The following is a 22,275-nucleotide window of genomic DNA, read 5'->3' as shown; positions in this document are numbered from 1 at the left end:
TAAAAATGTGGAACCTTATTTAATGGTGACCATTCAAAAGTCAAAATTTGCTGTCAGTTATCACACAGTAATATCTGAGATACCACCATTTTTCTCTGTACCAGGGTAGAAGCACATTTCTTCTCTAGGGTGCTCAAAATTACATCTCTGTTATTTTAATCTCTTAGGTTCTCATCTTGGTGTTATCCCTTTGTTCATAACTGCTATTCTGTTATTGTGATATCTATCTACTTCAACTTCTAACTCATCACTGTGGTATCTGAGCACTTCTCTGCCCAAAGGGCCCTCAGGTTCTTTATATATTGTATACATGTGATCTACACAGAAATCTCTTTGCCCAGTATGGAAATGCAGCCACCTCTGAGGAATGACATAGTAGCGCAAAGCAGCTATATAACAGCTTAGGTCAGGAAGTAAAGCAGAAGTCTGCATCCAATGCTGCAAAGGAAATTTTCGGCAAACAGTATGTAGTCTGTAATTAGCTAAACTGCAGTTTGGCCACAGCAGCAGAGCTAACACCCCTAACTCTTGCAAAAAGTGCCAGGATCTTTAATGGTCTTAGGGGTGAAGGATCTTGGCTTTGCATTTTATCCAAAGGGCCATATCCCTTGCTTGCTGCTCCTCCCAGAGAAGTGAAGCAAATAGCTCTGTATTAAACAAATTCAGTTAGAAATCCTGTGTTGTACGTAAGCAATATCACTGCATTGCATTCAGGTATGTAATTAACCTGACAGCTGGGTGGCTGCCAAATTTTTGAGCTATTTTACTTCTACCCAGAATGCATCTGCTATGCTGCTGTAACACAGTCCTGTACCAAGCATGCCATAACATTCTAGAGCAGTGTTTCCCAAACTTGGGATGCCGCTTGTGCAGGGAAAATCGGCGGACAGTATGTCCCTTGGGCCACGCCGCTTCCAGCAGCTCCCATTGGCCTGGAGCAGCAAACCACAGTCAGTGGGAGCTGCGATCGGCTGGACCTGCGGACGCGGCAGGTAAACAAACCAGCCCGGCCTGCCAGGGGCTTTCCCTACACAAGCGGCATCCCAAGTTTGGGAAACACTGTTCTAGAGATATCAGTGGAAGGTTAAAAGGACAACAGCAGCATAACAGGTGCAGTGAAAAAACAGCAGTGAAAGAGTTACAAAAAAAGCAGTGAAGAGAATCATTTTAAAATGAAAAATATTTTCCCCTCTTTCAGAATGGGAAAATGTTTGTTTATAAATTTTTATAAGCAAGGGATAGATGGAAGAGAAATAAGAAAGATAAAGAGGTACAAATCTCCTACAGCTTTAAATTGTGTGTGGATTTTATATTTGTGGCAGATTTTTCTAGACAGTAGGGTCAAGATCATGCCAGCATTTCCATTATAAACTTCCTTTAATAAAATGGGTGAAATCCTGACCCTACTGATGGTAAAACTCCTATTGACTTCAATAGGTCGAGATGTCACCCATCTTGCATCCGAAGAAGTGGGTATTCACCCACGAAAGCTCATGCTGCAAAACGTCTGTTAGTCTATAAGGTGCCACAGGATTCTTTGCTGCTTCTACAGAACCAGACTAACACGGCTACCCCTCTGATACTTGACATCTCAGGGGAGTTATCAAAGTTTGCTCCAGGCTTGAAGTTGAAAAACAATTTCTTCTAGCAAACATGGCTGACGGCGATCTAAAACATGCAGATATATTTTCAAAATGGTCTCTAATTTTGGATTCCTTGGGGCCCAACATTAGGCCAGGAAGACAGGTCCCACGTACTTCCCTTTGATCAGTGGATTTTCAGCACTTCTGAAAAACAGCCCCAAGTTGTTTCAAACTGAGCACCAAAATCAATGGCTGCTTTTGAAAATTTCAGCTCAAAGGAGTGCTTGAGAGCATGGGGAAACATTCTACTGGACTCCAATACAAGTCAGATAAGATAGCCATCTATAGACCACTGATGATTTCAAAAAAAACTGTTCTATTGTAAATGTTATTATCTGTTAAGAAGTTATTGTCCCTATTTTTTTTTCTGGCTAAAACATTATCTGGAAGTCTCCCAGTACTGAGTGAAGATATTATGTAACATCACCTGTCACTACAATGTCAGAAAAAGAATTTCTAGGTTTATTCTTTTTTTTAAAAAAGAACCTTTTGAAACTAGTTGGATCCTTTTATTCATTGGTTACTGGTAACTTTTTTTAAAACCTTGTCTAAGAACCATGCTTCACAAATTGGCAGATGTGCATTTGATTTGATCTGATCTGACCATCAATAAAGGCCTTTTAGACTTTTTCCATGACAGACGGAAAGGCATATAGGTTAAAATGTTCTTGTCATTTGGATATAATTGTATGATAAGGACAATTAGCTGCCTATGCCTATCTCCCACAAAGACAAATTTTATGTTTTATTATAACCAGGCAAACTGAAAGAAGACAATGGAAAATATATAGACAGTCAGTTTAACGAGTATGTTACGAGATACAATTGGTCTTCAATCCTACTGGAATCAATGGGATTGCCTAGAGGTAACTGAAGGCAGAATTTAGCACATAGATCATTGAAGTAATAGAACAGAAACCAACAACTTTTATAATGGAAAGGTCAAAACACTACAGCAACACTACTATAAGCTGTAGCATTTTAGATCACTGTGTTTTTAAATGATGGAAATAACTGAAGTCTAATTTATGGGAATGTGGGTGAGGAGAAAGAGTAGACGGAAAGCAAAAGATGCTGCGTGTGTGTCAGTCACCGGAGTTCCCAGCTTTAGAGAAAGCAAGCTTGGCTAAATAAAATAAACATCAAACCAGAAATAGCTGTTCACCTTGTCGGATTTGCCTTTTGGAATTCAGATGGTTTGTGGCAGACATCGCATAGGAGGCCGAGAAGGACCTACTTTTTGTGATGGCCATCAGAACTGAGCTGTTCCAAGGGTCAGTGCTGTAAGATCAAGAGTACAAACACACAGTATTATTACATAAGCATTGTTGCCTGCAAAAGTCTTGGTGACAGAGTTCTGAGAGAAGCTAATTGTCACAGCACTCCATGCGTAAGAACAAAAAACACTACTACGGAGAGCTGCGTTATCAACTGTTTCAATTATTATTTTTAGTGAATTCAGTATTGCGAAAGGTGCTGGACTGACAACTCCAGACATTTAAGACTTTGATTTAAGCCAAACACAGTTACAACACTGGTACAGTAAGATTCTTCCAAGCTGGCTTTCCAATTTACCTCAACCATGCTTTGGTGCTGGTGAGACAGCCGCTAGGAGTGACTTCAGTGTCCAGGCCTTTTCATTTAATTTATACTAAAATTCCTTTATGCTGTGCTGACGGTGTGGAAGCAGTCTAAAAGTGGGCTTCAATTAAATTTACACCTTGTTAAAGGTCTCTTTACATACCTGAAGCAGTATAAAAGGGCCTTGGTGTCCATGAAAATCAGGCCCATTGGATTTTTCTCCTCAGATTGCCAACAAGGGTGCCACTTAATGCAATCTGTAGTGATGCAGCTTCCACAGCAGGACTGAATCACACTGGGGGGAAGCTTGCAGTACTGCTGCCTGTGGTGTGTCTGCTTTGTGGATAAATAGAGACCTCTAGTTTCCAAGGCTTTCAATCCAGCACCTTTCAGATACATCACATGCAGCTTTTGAAAAAAAAAATCCCTACTAAGAGATTCTTGGAAAGCTACTTGTAGATATCTGCTCACTAATCTAAGAGAAAATCATTGAAAAGTACCATAAAAAAGAAAAAAACATAAGGGAAAAAGAGAAAGACAGTCTTGACACTTCTGTATCTCTTATGTCCTGATGCCAGGTGATTCTGTTAGATGGAAAAGCTGCATTTATCACTGTAATTTAATAAAGGAACCGCCACATGCCACCTGCTTACGCAGATGCCTCACAGTGCGTTCTTCCACAATGAGGGCACGGATCCATAAGGCCTTTGCCCTACAATCCTTCAAATGTCTTGCCAAGATCCAACTCTGCTGTGCTTCCAGATTCTAACACAAGATGGTGACATAGAATATAGGGCAACAGATGGTCCCTCAAAGCAAACTGGGTCCTATACTAAAGGGATTTTATAGTAAGAGGAATTTTTTATATCTTACAGCAATTTTTTTTGTTTTACTTCTTAGCACCACAGAAATCTTACTACTATGGAACAGCAAGCTAGGTTCCGTTCTGTTTCATGGCTTAGCTAACTTCAGATGGCAGAATAGTTATCTGTCATGAAGCAAAAGGCAGAATGAACCCAGCTGGTTTTTGGATCCTAGGATGAGAATGAAATGCTGGGAGCTAGGAAAATCTTCTAACTTGTTAAGGAAGTGACTCTGAGAAAGTGAATATGGAACCCTAAGATGTTACTTTCATGAAGTTACTTTCCTTTGAAGCTATGCAAGGATCTTGCCCTCACCATTCATGTTGCATAGAGGGAAGTGTGTGCACAGGATTCTGGAACCTATGCAGCAGTCTGGGCAAAGCTGGTGAGCCCACAACTATGGAAATACATAGGCTACCCCCTGCTCATAGGGGTTGTGGGGCACAAAAGCTGCAGACCCCGTGATCTGTGGAGCTGCCACAGAATGGCTCTATTGCCTCTTTTGTGGCTTTGAGGATAATAGAATGGTGCATATTCCTTTCCCTCTCCCTCCAGCCTCACTTTGCCAAACACAGATGAAGTGTGAAGGAAATAATAAGCCATTAAATAGATTTTTTTTCCTAGTCAAGACCTTTTTCTTGAGTGTTTTATTGATGCAAAATGCCCCAATCTGTATCTGTTTGGCTAAGTTATGCTAGACATACAGGCCTCACTTTCCTCTTCTGGAGTATGAATTGCTTCTGCTCCTGTAATGGACGAACTGTAAACAATAGGCTGGGAGGCTTGACAGAGCTATCATTATGCAATTGGTGACATTAAACTTAGGAAGAATTGATAGCCCATTTATTTGGCTCATCATAAAGAGTTACATAACTAGAAAAACACCACCAGCAATATTTAATTGCTCCCCTCCCCCTCACTTCAGATTCCCTTCTTAGGAAGCTTACATACTACGTGAGAGTCTGGAATCAACAATATAAATCAAGAAAGCTGTATGAATCACAGAAAAACAGTGGCTGAAAAAGATTTCCACATGGTGCTATCTTGTTTATATTTCACTTTACTGGGTCACTTGGTTTCTAAGATATACTGCAGCCCCCAGATATTTTCAAGGATACCTCCAGGGCTGGTTCCAGGGCTATAAAATATAATAATCTTTTTTCTTCCCCTCTACAGCTTTTACCACAGCCAGGGCCACTACACTAGATCGGCGGGTAGTGATCGATCTAGCAGGGATCGATTTATCGCGCCTAGTGTAGATGTGATAAATCGATCCCCGATCACTCTGCCGTCGACTCCTGTGCTCCACTGCAGCGAGAGGCGGAAGCAGAGTCGATGGGGGAGCGGCGGCAGTCGACCTCGCACCATGAGGACGCCAGGTAAGTCGACCTAAAATACGTTGACTTCAGCTACGCTATTCTCATAGCTGAAGTTGTGTATCTTAGGTCGATCCCCTCCCCCCACAGTGCAGACCAGGCCTTTTTATCCTATTTGCAGCTGGAATGCTTCAGGTCTCCCCTGAGAAGGCCTGAAACTTCAGGCATCTTCAAATAACATGGGCCTCACCATTTCCATCCCCATAAAATACTTGCTGTGATCCTGTTCCTGTAGCAGCAAATGGAAAGGAAGATCTTTATAGGACAAGCCCTTTAATAAGATGAGACAAAAGGGACTGAGGGCATTTGGAAAGGTTGTATTTTGATGGCACAAGGAAGCTTGGAAACCTTAACACATATATGAACAGAACATTTAGCTCTTTATTTTGTTTCTATACCAGAACTATAAACTTTGTAATAACAATTTGTGAATCCCGACATAAAATTGTATGGTGCACCTGTTGAGCAGCACTCCCTGGGAACGTTGAAAACTAGCCTGGATACAGTGCTAGAAAATGTTCTTTAAGGAATGGTTCTACACATCTTTGCCCCCACCTATGTCTCTGGTTTCAAATTCTATCATGCCTGCTTCGTGCACTAGGCAATCAATGCTCTCCTAGGCAATCAATGTTCTCCTTCCTAATTCCTTCCTTTGTGTCACAGTTCTTATATTGTACCTTTTTAATGCTTGGAACACTCTCTTTCAACACTCTCCTTTTCCTCTTTCAAACCCACTTCTTTGGCCTTGCCTTCCAAGATTATACTCCTCTGTGGTGTTGTCTGCTTACACTTTTTATTGTTTGCATTACATTTGAATGGTTTAGCTTGAAAGCTCAAGGTTGAGACCTTATCTTCTTTTATGTCTGTAGAGCCCCTTGAACACTTGTGGTGTTCTTGAAATAATAATATTAATGGAACCACTAAAACACACCATGAAATTTCTTGCTCTTATTGTCAGATGTCTGAAATTGTACATTTAATTTAAAAATACTTATAATCAACCATCAGAACTATCTGCTCAGAAAATGCAGAGGAAAGAGTATAAGGATATAGAAGAAGAATTTAGCAAAGACCTTTAATAGATAATTGTTTTTTACATAATCTTTTTAAGTTCTGGTTTTGCAACTCATTGAACCTTTTGGCTTCTAAACATTGCCGAATGTGTGTTTAAAGTAATCTGACCTACTATAAAGGTTTTAATTCTCTAAAAAACAAAATACAACCGCCCCCCAATCCCAAAACCTAGAATGGGAACTCTTTCAAATTTCTGACCTATAGTTTCCCAAGAGAAGACATTATTACACACCTACATGCCCACAGAAAACCAAAGAAGTTCTCCTAAAGATACAGACAGGATAGTTTTCTTACCTGGATGAAGAAGATTCATGAGGTTTGATGCTGCCACTACGGTCTCTTCTCACTGGTGCAGGCTCCAAGGTAGGTAAACCTGTGGCAGATGTTGTTGTGGTCCAAGTTGATGACACTCGCCTGAGTAGACCTGGAGGCAGACTCTTCCGTAGGCGCTAAAGCAGATAATACTTTGCAATTATATATACCACCTTTCATCAGGGATCTCAAATGTCAATTCAGTAATTGAGCCTGACATACCCTGTGAGATGGGTAAGTGCCATAAGCCCTATTTTACAGATGGAGAAATTGAGGCAAAGAAAGGTCAAGGGACTGATTGTCAGAAGTGCTCAGCACTCAGAGGTCCCATTGGAGTCAACATTAAGGAACTCAGCACCTTTGAAAAACAAGCCCTAAGTGACTTGGCCAAAGTCACACTAGCAAGTTGCTTAAAGAGTTGGAAATAGCAGCCACACATTCTTTGACATCAGAGATAGGAAGCAGGAAAGGAAGCAAAACAAACAAAACCACCCCTCTCTCCGCCCAAAAAAACAAAAACAACAACAACAAAAAACCAGCAGGTTTCTCTGCTCTATCCTGCCAAATTGAAGACAATCCATGAAAATCAAACATTTACGCGATGGGACACTAAATCTTCCACAATGCTTTTGCAAAAAGGAAGAAAAATTACTAGCAAAAATCTCTCATGGTAAGGCAAGGGTGTTGGGAGAAGTTCTAGTGGATTTCTTGCAGCAGAGTTTTCCTGACTTATCTGATTGTCTTGCATGCTCCTTATATCGATCTACCTGATCCTTGTTGATGGGGCTTTTCCCAGATGTCTGGTGAGGAGGCAGATTGAGGGAATGGGTGGAGTTGATTAGGGGGTTACTGTTATTTGTGGGGTCAGTTTTATTGCGGATATACAAGTGGTTGCATCATTATGTTACAGATGTTGAATTTTTATATTATTTGTTGCCTTTTAATTATCGTGAAGAATTTTCAGTTTGAGAAGTACTAAAAAAATTAACTATCTACGTATTTATAAGGATCTACAGTGGATGTCACTGGCTTATTGTGCCATTGGATCAACAGATTCAGTCTGAGGCAGACACCGTGCATGGTAAATTTCAGCCCAAATGGTTAAAGTTTTGCAAAGTTATAAGCAACTGAAATCAGAGTCTCATAATGGGAAGTGTCAGGCAACCTTAAGAATAAGCAGTCCTTCAGCCCTGCCTATAATACATGATGGGTTTGCTGTATATGTTGTTTTTTCAAAACTATATAAATATGTTAGTTTGTATCTAATGTATTTTGTTACAGAGCCTCCCAAGAAATTCAGCACTTGCCAATCCATAGTGATATCTTCATATCTACTACTCTATGTATATGGAAATATCACCATTACTGCAGTCATCTAGCCCAATGAATATGGAGTTTTCAATAGGAGCTATTACATTATATAGAGTATAAACAGCAGAAGTGCTCAGTGGGACTAATTTTTCTTCAATTAAAGGAAATGTAAGCTCTATAAATATGAAAGAGGCATATTAAAAGTCCTATAAAATATAAAAGTTGATGATCAGTTGCCTCCATAACTGTAGGCAGCAGAAATTATTTGTACAGGATAAGAACAAAACAACACAGAATTGTTTTACTTAGTTCCCAAAGTAAAATATAAGCCTTGCTGCTAATGGCGATATTACTAAATTTTTAGATGTCAGAGTGGATGTCCTGGCAATTTAAATTACCTCCAACCTGATAAGAGGTTTCTCTCTATCTATTGAATTTTGCTAACTTGTGTATATAGAAATCAGGAATTAATAGCATTGCTTATTTCTCTATGGGTGTGTCTACACTGCATCTGGGAGCGAGCCTCCCAGTCTGGGTACACAAGCACATGCTAGCTCTGCTTGAGCTAGTGTATGAAAAAAAAAAAGCAGTTTAGATATGTTAATACCTTGTCTTTAAATACATAGCTCTGCCAGTGCAACTCAGTCCTTACTGAGGACTGAGCAATGGACCTTTATTGAGCAAATGTTGTCCACTATATGGAATTGTGTGGTGGTTTTTTCAAGTCGACAATGGTCATTTGAGGCATGACCCAAAGCAAATGGAGGTCAATGAAAAAAGATACCCACCGACTTCCATAGGTTTTGCATGAGGTGCTAAGGGACTAAGAAAAGAACATCAAACTCATTTCACCTGTAACTCTAATTAAGATTTGAACTCTGATCTTTAGAGCTGAAGAGTGCACTGATCTCACCATTTCATTCATTCCCTCCTGCTTAATGACACATAATGACTTCACTTGCTACCAACACTCACTGGTAAAAGTTGAAAGGGGAGGGGGAGTTATCAGCACTAAAGTAAAAGGAGGAAGCAGAGATGAGTTCCCTCAAGTCAAGAGATTAGGAGGAGCTCCCCTCTACTTCTGATAGTATAGAGAGAGCTGTGCTCTTCCCAGTCTCCCTTACTCCAACTCCTTCAAACACTTACTAAGAAACAGGAATTCCAAGTATGTAAATTATCCTGTGTTGAATGCCCATTTCTAAAGTTGCATGAAGGATCAGGTTTGAACTGTGTGAGCATTGAAGGAATAGGAACTGTCTTACCACCACCACATTAGTCCATTTAATTTTGCTTCTTATAGAAGTCAATGATTAATGCTTCAGAAGATGAGGAAAAAATCTCCATTAACGCACCCAACCATGCAATACTATACCAAAAGGGAGGAGTCAAGTTTTAGTAGCTGGAATAAATTCACTGTGATAGCCAACATGTAGACTAGCACGTACCTTGGGAATAGCCAGCTTTTCTCCTTTTTCCGGACATTCCTCTGAGTCAGAGCAGGTGTAGTTCTCACTGAAGGACATCAAAGGGTTAACCCTTGGCTTATGAATAGCCTGGAAGGTTAACTGTGTGTTTAGCAGGTTGCTCACTGCTCTCAGGGAAGTACACACATTAGGTGGCAACGAAGGATCTGCCAGAAGGTCGGTAATGAGCCCATGAGCTTCTCCCATAACAGCGATATCAACTGTAATACTGGTACCTGAGGACTGAAAGGGAAAAACAAAGTAGTACGTGTAAGGATATGGCTGCGTCTCACATGTCAAACTAAAGCATGTGGCATCAAACCCAACACCTTTTCGGGGACAGTTACCAGCATCCTTTATTCAATTTGTTGTTGATAGCTAGGAAAAGATTAAAAGAAATTAACGACATAAAACAACGTGATTTATTCTGAACATTCTGACCAGATCAACCATTAGGTTGATGTCTTTCTCTTTAAACAAGTTTGCAAATTGATTGCATATAGTTTATTTAGATTTTGTAAAGGGTCACAACACAGATACAAGTTTTTAAGAGCAGTCAGAAAGCAGATGACGACAAAAACTCTCTGCCAAGTAAGAGTGCGCTGGGCAACAATATTGAAACTTGAATACTGAAATTAAGATTGGATGTCATTCTAAGTGATATGCTCTAGTTGAGATGCAAGTTAATGAGCTCCATAAAGGAATGCCAGAGTGAAATTATACACAGGACACCAGACTAGATGATCATAACAGCCCTGAAAGTTTATCAGTTTATGAAATAATAATGGGAACATAATTAAAAAAGAAAGATTATTAAATAAAAAGAAAAGTAGCACTTTAAGTAATGGCAACATATGCAGAGAAATTATCTATAATGTGCAAGTAACAACTAATGGTACAGCCTTAAAGAAAAGATTAAGGAACTGTAATGTGTAACAGAATAAGCTATATGAATAAAAACTGGAGGCTTAAATTAAGTTGCAGAACAGACAGCAACCGAGGCAGAAAGTGTGTCTTCCATTACTTCTAAATTATTGACAAAGCAGTGGCATTTCTAGGTCAAAAGTTTAGTGGAAGCACCATAAATCACTGTTGCTCCACATGGGATCATCAATTAAAGGCACTCTTGAAAGTGACTGCTAGGCTATTACTGCTTTGGAGCGCCCTCCTGGGCACAAATGCAATGTATATATCCAAGGTACTGGAACAAATGCCCCCACAGCCATTCCTGGAAGATCTATTTTGTCAACCTATCAGATGCGAAGGATGCGTAACTCAGATGAAGAAACATCTATTTTACTCTGATAGATATTCACCTTTTTCTAAGTGGGATAATGCCCCCAAGTGATAGAATTGCCACTGTGACAGAGTATAATATTTTTCTGGGTTGGGACATTGACAGGCTGGAGAACGAAGCATGCTCTTATAATGGGAGACAGGTCATAACACAAGCAGGAGAAGAATTGCCAGTCACTATAATATTTATGGAACTCTTAATACATAAAACAATAGCGATCCTCGGTAATGCTTTGAACTTCTTCAGGCTCACAAAATCCTTTGCAAACAATACTGAAATACACACTTCTGAGGAACTGTCGCAAACTGAGGCACAAAAAGAGAGAATGATTTGGCCAAGGTCACATAGTGATTCTGTGGCCAGCCAGGAGTAAAACTCCAGTCTCCTAACACTCGGTGCTGTACTTGGGTCACTGGACCACCTATGCTTCTGCACTTCCTACTATATGTCTTGCTAAACATGGAAGGTGACTTACTTTGCCTACAGAAATGCTATCCAATGCCAATGAGAAACAAAAGGCTGATGTCAATTTAATGGATCAATTTATTCTTTCTTTTACGGTCCCCTTATCCACAGCTAGTACAGGGATCTCACACCAACACCTTCCAGCCCACATACACCCATGTTACAATGACCACAATCCCCCAGAACTCATTGCTTACCTCGTCCACAACGATCCCGCTCTCCACACACATACCTTTGAGACTAAAACCCAGCAGCGTAGGGAGAGGAAGGGAAGGAATCTGCAGAGAAGGGACTAGAGCCCAGTGGGTTGGTACAGAGAGTTCTGATCTTTCCTTCCTTATAGCTGAATGCACTTCATCCACCAGACACTTTCAACACCCACTCTGCACTACACCTGCTAAGGCCGAGTGGTAAACAGACTCCGAGTGACCAATTGCAGCATCCCAAACCCATACAGGTGCCCAGAGACGACAACTCCTGGCACTGTTCCCTCCGCAGGTTATGGAAGGGTTTCCTAGTGTTCCCAAGATAAGGTTTCATTCATTACATACCATACCTCTTCTCAACCATCAAGGGGCTTGTTTCCTCCAAGATTAAAGGCAAAACTTGAACAGCAAGCCCACATCTGCTGAGCTGGGTTTGCACCATGAACAAATCTGGCAGCGGCTAAATAAAGCATCAACTTTAAATTCTAAGGCAGGGGTTGGGGTGAGAGGAATAATTTGTCTATCTTTATCTCAGCCCAGCAAAACAGGCCAAAAGGAAAAAAATCAAAGATATAAGGCAAAGTGTTACAGAAGAGGAAATAAAAGTAGGTCTCATATTTTCAGCAAAGAGCACTATTTAGAATTTGAAATCCTATTAAACCTGTAGTCTGAAATCGGTGACCTGCTTATCGGAGCAAGAGATCAGGAAATACATTAATACTTCAATGAAGGAAATAGGTCTGACTTCAGCAGGACAAAAGTATAAGCCCATATTCTATATTGTGATGCTGACATTTTGCAGAGTGGCCGTTAAGCCAGCACTGCTGTCCCCGAGAGCAGCAACTGAGCAAAAAGAGTTCTCTAGTGGCATACAGCTGACATACAGACCATGGCCGGGCCTTCCCCGTGACTTGGCAATCCCAGGTTGCCTTTAGTGCATTAGCAGGCAACGTAATTTACAGAAGCCATCTAGGGAAGTACAAGGTAGCCTTTGCACTGGACTACTGTAGAGGCTTCTGTGTCACAGCCTGTCTTGTCAAAGTTTGGCACAGATCATCTACAGGAGCCCAGTACAGAGGTTACCTTGTACTTCCCTAGACAAACTCACAGCACATAACACACTATTTTCATGGAATTTATCAATCAATGGTAGTGTCTGAGGTCTCTACTGAAAGCTTCTAACTTATCAATACTCACTCATTGTGAAGTGCATCTATGGGTAATACTTAAGGAATAACGTAACTCTACTGAAAATTATGCCCTTATGGTCTTGGAGTGAAAGCAAATCACCAAGGAATCATATGTCTTGGTGAGGGCCTATTCAGGAAGGATGGAGTTGTCACCCCCCCCTTTCCAGCTAGCCAACTATGTAATGTATAGCGCTCCATTGTCTGCCTTCGTGCCAACCCAGAAAAGTCAATGGAAAACCATCAAAGACAAACTATAATCACCAAAACCAATTGGAAGTGAAAACGTACGATATGAGAGCGAGGGGATCACCAGAGTAGGAATAAAGACAAAAGACTGATTCACTATATCTCTGGACGGAGAAAGACACTCTGGATCCATTCAACGAGGAAGTACCTTGATGAGCGAGGTGCTTCATGAAAGACGGGGGCCAGCAAACGTTAAAAAAACCTGAATTTTGGGGTGAGAATCTACTTTATTAGCTAGGTAACTATTAATAAACGTAGGCCCTATTTTGTGAATGATTATTTTGTTTTGTACAAAACCATTTATTTCTATCACTCACACTTATTTCTATTTGAATCACTATTCTTTCTCAAATAAATTTCCTGTTGCTTTACCATAATTAAAATTCAATGGCTGTGCGTGATACAGGAGCAGGGATTTAAGTTAAATGGGGTAAAACATGGTACACTGTTCATTTGGGAACAGAGAATCCAGGATTTCTGTGGTATCTAGTGACCAGGGGCTAGACACCACAGGGGGATACTTTGAAGGGAGTCAGGGGTTGCGGTACATCTACTGTCAAACCGCAGGGGCCAGAGGAGAGCACTTGAGTAGCTGACAGGGTGGTTTTGTTAGTAAGCTAACACTCAGCTGGCCCAGGCAAGACTCCCTTATGCTGGGGATAGTTGGCAACAAGGTGACTCTCAGCCCATGGTGCCCTGAGAAGCATCACACAGGTATGCATTCCCTTATTTGTAGTAATGAACATTTCAACTGAAAACATGGTCCTGTAATTGCTGGAATTTTATAACGTTATGTGTACGTGTATATACACGCACACACACAGTACCTGTTATGGAAATATATAATGCACAGTATCTCACATTGAAGTTCTAACTAGGCCTCTACCCTGCTTACCTTATGTTATCTGACAAGATCAAAGCAACTGTCACCATTCAAATGTCAACAATCTGTTCTATATGACATATGTATCAGAGTATTTCACAATACTTAAAGGCATCTCTACATATATACTTGCTGCTCAGCAAGTTAGAGTGTAAATCAGTGTGCAGCATTCTGGAGCACTATAGAATACCTATGTGGACTCTGCTGATACACACTAAAAGTTCCCTAGTGCACATTGATGTACTGCTTTTTCAAACCACAGTATATCAGTGGAACTTTAGTGTGCAGCAGCGGTCCACACAGTGGCATACTGGAGTGTTGTAGATTCACATCCTAGATGGCTGCACAGCAAGTGTTCATGTAAACAAGGCCTTAGAAGTGGAGAACTTGTGATCCCCCTCGAGATACCTCTGTATAGCAACTGAGAACAGAGGCGGACTTTTAAAATGGCAATCACTATATATTACAATTGCAAAAAAAAAATTTTTTTTTAAATTGTAAGGCCTAAATTGTGCAATTCTTATAATTAAATATATAAATAAAAAAAATCTAAAACTAGATATAGCCAAGTGTCAATTCAACAACGATACAGTGAGGAAAGAAATGTAGGAGAAATTTTGCCATAATAAATTAGGTTCAATGAGGTAACAATGCACACTGAATACAAATAGTTTACATGTCATCAGTTGACTTCAAATATCTTCTATAGCTAAAATAAATCCTTACACAAATAGTTTGAATTTGATCTATTAAAATGCATCCTGAGAACACTATTGATGTCTTGGCTATAAAACACAACAAATCCTTTTATAAAACAATTACACTACACAGCTCTGAAGAACTATGCTATACTTTTCAGAGTCCTGAAATTATAACAAAAACATTAAATAGAAACAGTTAGTATGATTTTAAAACATTATTCAATGATGTAACCTAGCTTCACCCCTGGCTATATAAGGGCAGTGCCACCCTGACCCTCTCAGTTCCTTTGCACCAAATATCAGAAGTGGAGACTCTGATGAAGAGAGACAGAGGGTGGGTTGTGGAACACACATCAGCATCACATCAAAAAGAACAACAGTTACAGGTAGGTAACTTTTTTTACTTTGAGTAGATGCATCCGTGTGTTCCACGTTGAGTGACTTGCAAGCTGTACTCCTAGGAGGTTGGGCTCAGATTCTATTTAAAGAGAGACTGCAGGATTGCCTTCCCAAAAGGTTGCATCTGATCCGGATGCAGCTGTAAAGGCATAGTGGTTTGCAAAAAGTGTGCAGAGAGGACCCAGTGATCACCCTACAAATGTCCAATATAGGAATGTTATTTTAAAAATGCTGTTAATGTTGCCTAAGCTCTTATGGAATGAGCTCACACCCTTTGAGGAGGTGTAGCCTGGACTATTTTGTATGCTGTCATGACACAGGAAGCTACAGACAATGTCTGTGAACAGGCTGCTTGAACCTTCATTTGGTCCACACATGAAACAAACAGATGTGGTCAGGAATGGAAAGGATAAAATGGTAGATGACAACTGACATCCAAAGTATGGAGAGGCTGCTCTTCTGGGGTTAATGTGGTTTAGAGAAGAACACTGGTAGATACATAATTTGGTTTAAATGAAACTGGGAAGACACCTTAGATAAACACTATGGATGCAGCCGCAGGTTTATTGTCTTTGGAAAATTGCATGTAACAAGTCTCTGCCATCAAAGCCTGCAACCTAGCATGGATTGTCTCCTTAAAAAAAGGAAACATGAAATTTATTTCTGACAAACTACATATGTGGCAAAATGAAACAATGAAGATTGATGTAAGACAGACAATTGCTGATGATTTCTGCCATTTTATATATACTGCCAGATAACAGGGAAAAATGTATTAAACACACACTATCAATGCTACATTTTGCATATAGTTTCTTGATAATATGAATAGCCTCTGTATGAACTCGCCTGGATTTGCTCCAAACCACTTTACTCATCTCAAGCCTAAAGTTCAGAAATTTAGAAACACAGACATGAAATAACACACTTGTAATCAACTAAGCAAAATGCCAGATAAGCTGATTTTAGAAGGTGAAATTTGCTTTCGTGCTATTGCTGGGCCAGCGCTGATCTATTAGCCTATGTTGCAAAACCTTGGATTTGACCCCCCTCCCTGAAATTTTGAAGTTTTTATGTGAACCTGAACTTTGTGCATTCAGTCCAACTCTGATTTAAACAAACATACTTGTGCAGTGTTTCCAACTCAAACACTGCAATGGTGTGCATGGGCATGAGAACTAGAAAGTGAAGCTGACTAGAAAGAAAAGTGAAAGCAAGCTAACTGACTAGCCAATGTTTGTTCACGTAACTGAATGAGGTATAAAAATAAGCACATATGCTGGTAAGGTTTTTAAACTTCAGCATTCATCATTACTATTATTATTTACAGTACAATAGCACCTGAAGGCCCTAACCAAGATCTGGGCCTGATTGCATTAGGCCTGTAGATAAATGTAGTAAGAAAGGGTGTATGCCCTGAAAAGGAAAAGACAGATAAAGCAAGAGAGACAGTAAGTATTATTCCATTTTATATATGGCATATTCAGGCACAGGCAGATTATGGAACTATCATGTAAACAACTATCTGTTTGGTTAACTTTACACGCATAGTATTTTCATTGAAGTTAATGGAACTACGGTACCTCACAGCATAAATATAAGCACACGCATAGTGTTTTCAGGTCAGGGGACAAAGATACTTGTCCAATGTCATATAGGCAGTCTGTGGGACGACCTGGGAACTTCATTCTGATTTGCAGTGCTTTAGCCACAAAACTAACCTTCCTTCCTTCGGGGAAAGTTACCTTTTGATAGGTGTTTTGTGTTTGTTTTACACAGTTGTATAGAATTTAAGAGAATTGTATCCGTCCTACAGAATTCTACAAGAAGGTTTGAAAAATGTATCTGTTAAATTCTGTAGGTTTTTAGAATAAGTTTTAAATTATCTTTTTGTTTTATCTTATTAAATTCTATAGGATTTTTTCTATAAAAATCTGAGACTGTTTCCTTAATGAATGGGGAAACACTAGACAAAACTATATCTATAGGACAAATACATCAAGGAAACATAGGAACAAAGGTTTCCTTCATCCATAAACCCTTATCAACCAATTCAGTTTACAAGATGTTCTTGGGCAAGAACAACAGTAATGGACTTGTTCATCCAGGAAGCAGATTTGGTATCCTTACCGCCAACGGTTCCCCTCACTGCAAATAAAACTTGGTCCCCAGAACTACTAACATCAGGCATTCCATGTCTGAGTATCATATCACTAAACCCACCCTAACTGAACCACAAAACACACCTCCAAAAAGGGAGGTGACTAATGTCAATCCACAAAACAATCAAACCTTAGACAAATAAGAAAAAAATGCACAACTATTAAATACAAACCACTGTTCTATTAATTTAGATAGAATATATGGGCCCAAAGAGTTAAAGAGTTAATATGACCCTGCAGTGATGGGCATACATCTCTGCTACTGTGCTGAGGTCTTGACTTTATGATGGTGTGATTACCTTTGGGATCCATGGGTGAAGGACAAGGTGTCTGGAATGGAGTGGAAGCCTGATGGCTTTCGTCCTCCTCCAGGAACACCTCAGGTGGTCCATCTGTTCCCATCCCCAAAGGCTCTTTTTAAGGGCCTCCAAAAGAAGGAGGACGGCAGAATAGTCCAGCCTCTCATTATATTGTTCACCAATTAGGCCTAACTTCCAACATGACATGGCATGATGCGTTCTATTACCTTTTCCAAGCTTTCTCGTTTACCAGATACCGTACTGATTCAGCTCCAGGACTGTGTTAAGAAACACCTTTCTGTTTAGACTAACAATCTTTCTGTTTTTCACTTTTACTGATTTTCATAAATAATGTTATGTAACAGGCTGAGTTGGAGTCTGGTTACCAGCCATCCCATTTGCTATTACAGGTAACTGGACCACCTAATAAACTTTCATTTACTTTTCCATAGTTCGGCTTACAACTGGAGAAGGCCCCAATTATTGCAACAGCACTAACCATTCCTTGCAGCATAATGCTGAAATTCTCACAAGCCACAGCAAATGAAGAAGAAACAGAAAAGGCAAAGCAAAGCAGTTGTCTTTCAACTATGTTACTTTCAGATACACTTTGTTAGTGAGAAGAAAAATAAAAATACAGCAGTATCTGGTAGGTTTTCTGTCATCATACAATCACAGGCTAAGTAATAACTCATGATTTCATATGGTTTCCAAGTCTTTTCATGAACTCTCAGACCAAGCTGTCTGAAAACCAAATTAAAAGAAAACATAACTCTCCAGTTTTGCTTTGTTTTTTAAATATCCAGAGAGTGATTTGAAATATAAACATGAACTGGCCCCTATGGAAAATAATAGCTCATTTTTAAAGCCACCTCAAGTCCAATTACCAGCTTTTACCAAAGGATTAAAGAGGAAAGAAAAATGTTGGCATACAATTGTTTGGCATTTAGTTCTTCTGCTTTTTAAGGAGGGAAAATTGGAGCTTTACCTGGATATATGATTTCTGACTGTTCTTTTGCATTAACATATGGACTTAGTATTTTCCTGTCCCTCTGGGCAAGTAATGAATCAGAGAGTATCCTTTTCTATGCCGTAATGAAGAAGAACTATGCTACTCCAGCCAGTAGGTGGACCTAACCCAAGCTCTATAAGACAGAGTTGAGCACACTTCTGTGATCAGACAGAGTGCAGCAAAACCCTTTGCATCATCACGAAGACTAGACAGAAAGCTTTTCACAGAGCTCTGTCCACAAGGGTATATTCACAATGCATCAGACACGTGTTGAAATAAACTATGCATGTTGTGCTGATGCTAACAAAACCATCCCAATCAAATTGCTTATGAAACAGATTTTGCTGCTGATTTATTTTAGACCACCTAGAATCATATAAACATTGGAAAAGATTTTAGGCACAAGGGACTATCTGAGAAACCACTGCACTGTACATATAAATACACCATCTTGTCTTAAAGCCATGAAAATCAAGGCTGAGGCTGGATACTTGCATTCTGTGTTGGTTTTACTGTAGTGCCATTTCTTTCCCAAAAATACAAATATTTTTTTCTTGGGTAACAATTAAATCCAACTTTACCCTGTAGAGGAGATATTGTCAATATCTATACATATAGTAAGTTTGCCGTTTTAAAATTTTGATAGTATTAAATTAGAGTAGTGGCTCTCAAACCCCTTTCACATAGCAAGTCTCTGAGTGTGCCCCCCCCTTAAATATATAAAAAATGTTTTTAATTTATAACACTATTATAAATGCTGGAGGCAAAACGGGGTTTGGGGTGGATGTTGACAGCTCGCGACCCCCCATGTAATAACCTCGTGACCCCCTGTCAGGACCTCCAGTTTGAGAACCCCTGAATTAGAGAAACCAAAGAAATACTGTACAACCAATGGAAATTTTAAGAATGGGGTCATTTTTAAGTGGCTGTAACTTTTAACCTACTCAAAGTAATCACTACTTTTGCAAATATTGAATCTGGAGCCCTTTATAAAGTAGTATGGGTTTCTTATAAAATTCAATGGAATGTACCACCACTTAAAGTAATCTTAACTGCGCAGTTGTGATGAACACTTTTACTTTTTGCATTTATACCAAAGGTAACACTGCATTAACAATGCCTCTGAATAAGGCTGCGTAACACTTTCTGTTATATGACCCTACTTTTCACTTGCTTATAACTTTCTCAAAACTAACTGTCAGGCTGAAATTTTCCATGTCAGGTGCATGCTTTAAGCTGTAGTATTTTTCAAGTTTCTGCAAAAATTGTTCAGCTGTGTCCCAGAACAAGGTTAGGGAAAAATATATTTTGCCCATGTTAAGAGTTTCTTAGCACACTAATGCCTTTATGCTTTGGGAAAGGGACTTAAGTTTGGCAGGGGCATCACTCTATTGTTAAGATGGGCCTTTTTCTGTCTGAAAAACTGAAATTCACACACGTTCATTAGAGGGGGGCAGTTAAATTCCCTGAAGAGTGTCTGCACTGAGCATTCTCCATCCCCTTGGCCAACTAAACTACATACATGTATGACCCATCGTTTTTGGTTTTTATTTTATTTAATTTTTTTCCAGGAATGTATTGGTGTTTATTACTACCACACAAAAACAGATGAAAATTGGTGGAAAAAACTATTAATAATTTCTCTAGGTAAATATCAGAGTTTATTTTGGTGGATAGAAGGACGGGGTGAAAAGTGTTAAGTAGATTAATACTTTGATTAATGGAATTCAATGTGGTTTGCTGCAGAACTAAAACAGAACTCAAAACACAATGCCACCTCTGAGTTTAAGAATACAATAGATCTCTAATACCCAAATAAAACTTTTCATTTGAATAAGCAGTTTACTGTTGTAGACTTAGAACTATTAACCTATAAATATTTACATTTCATAATTGGGCCACACCATTTGCAGCGCATACACTGAACTTCATCTTTTTCTCCTGTTTTTGTTCCTTTAAAACTTTTGAATACTTCCTTGTGTTCTGAAATGTATTCTGATACTGATTTTCGTTTTCTTCCCATTTTAATGTTTTGGATCTTTAAACCATTATCTGCTAACAGCTTGAAAGGTGTATGTGGTTGGCGTGAGATTCATCAGTATGTTCAGTTGTGCACAGTATTTCAGATGTGTGTGCATTCCTGCTTGTTTATTGTGTGTATTTTCTAGACTAATACATAGCCTTACTTCAACAGGCTGCTTTGCATATACACACAGACTAATATATTATTGTAATACCTATATCTCATGCATTGTATTGTGTTTTCCTAATAAAAACTTTATTTTTTATATATTTGAAGGATACAAAAGTAGGCTGAAAATCAGAAAAAAAATGTAAAATCTGTGATTTTTTTGGTAAAAATCAGTTTAAACTAACAACAAAGGGGCTTACAGATGTGTCATCACCACAGAACAACTGAGCAGGCTTCATCTGAAGATGAGCAGCTGCTGGGGGTGAGCAGCAGGGGATGAGCAGCTGCTGGGGGCGAGAACTGAGACTAGGGAGACAGTTTCTCATGTGCTCTTAATGCAGACTTGCTTGAGAATCCACTAGACAAAGATAATGACTCCCAGAAGAAGACACACACAGGGAGAAGAATTTAGGGAAAGGAACTCCTGAGATGAAGAAACAGCATGAGATGAACTCCATATCTGAGATCCTCTCAACACTATTGGAAATGCTGACATATAAATTATGGCTGATATCTTCAACTGAAGCTAAGGGAGTTAGGTACCAAATTCCCATTTACTTTTAATGGGATCTGAGTGCCAATACCTTTGGGCTGTTATGAAAATCCTAGCCTAAGTGACTATTCAACAACAAGGGGATGAATAGAAGAATCAGTCATAAAAAGTTACACAAAAAATTAAAGATCAGTAAAGTTAAATTTAGAAGGTTTTTTATTTGGCTTTTATTTAAAATATGGCAGATGGAAAGGATTAAATTCCAAATGGGGCTCTATTTAGCTTTAAATTATACACAAAGATCAATACAATTCCCTATTTAAAAGTCTGGCCTCAACTGTCTTATCATAGTTCTTTAATGTGTACATCCAGATGGTTACAAATGATGCAAAGGAAATAATGAGAACTGCCTTCAGTCAAAACTTGAATTGCATTAACACCAGCTGTGATCCTTGAAGAGAGGGAAGAGGAGGAGGAACATGCAGGCTGCACATGAGGTTGGGGATGTGCCGCTTACTAGTCAATCAGGTGGTCTCATACACTCCAGGTATCAACTCTGCTGCTCAGATTGTCTGACTATTTACCACAGTAAGCTGTTTTGATTCTAACAAGATGCAATTTAGAGCAGCTAGGCACACGCTATGAGCTTAAAAACCATTCCATTAAAAATCACCATTCTCCCTCCCGTGCACGCATACACAAATCCTTCTACATTTTTTCAAGCTAACATTTAAGGCTCTATAATGCAGTTCAAATTGAACCAAAGAATTCACATACCCCTATCATTTAAAAAAAAAAAATCTATAAATCACTCAACACCTCATTTAGCATAAAACTTGAAAAGTGGCTTATTTAGAGATTGCGCTATTAGTGGGATGTTAAGGAGACATGATAATCAATCATTTTCATATTTATTTAAAAATGTATATACATGTCAGTTTTCTCCACTATAAATTGTTTTACAATTTTAAGCAGTGCAGCATCATTAAATATCACAGACAATATGATCCAAATAAATACAGGCTTTAATATAAAATAAACGATTCTGTGTTTGTAGTAAAAAATTACTACCAGGAGTGTCAAATGTATTTCAAGTAGTTTATAGAGG

At 39.2% G+C, this 22,275-nt stretch overlaps 1 protein-coding gene across 4 annotated transcripts in view; it reads right to left on the bottom strand.

The window, feature by feature from the left end:
- PDE3A (phosphodiesterase 3A) overlaps positions 1–22,275 on the bottom strand; it is a 351,301-nt gene that overhangs the window by 38,998 nt on the left and 290,028 nt on the right. For all 4 annotated transcript variants that reach the window (XM_044992877.1, XM_044992896.1, XM_044992887.1 and 1 more), the window contains 3 exons: positions 9,606–9,866; positions 6,832–6,986; positions 2,809–2,924 (listed from right to left, as the gene is read on the bottom strand). In XM_044992877.1, the coding sequence (XP_044848812.1) occupies positions 2,809–2,924; positions 6,832–6,986; positions 9,606–9,866 (532 nt within the window). The remainder of the gene's footprint in view (positions 1–2,808; positions 2,925–6,831; positions 6,987–9,605; positions 9,867–22,275) is intronic.

The sequence above is a fragment of the Mauremys mutica genome, chromosome 1 (genome assembly GCF_020497125.1).
Source record: "Mauremys mutica isolate MM-2020 ecotype Southern chromosome 1, ASM2049712v1, whole genome shotgun sequence".
NCBI lineage: Eukaryota > Metazoa > Chordata > Testudines > Geoemydidae > Mauremys > Mauremys mutica.
Note: the sequence above shows the minus strand (reverse complement) of the source record. Positions and strands in the feature narration are given on the sequence as shown.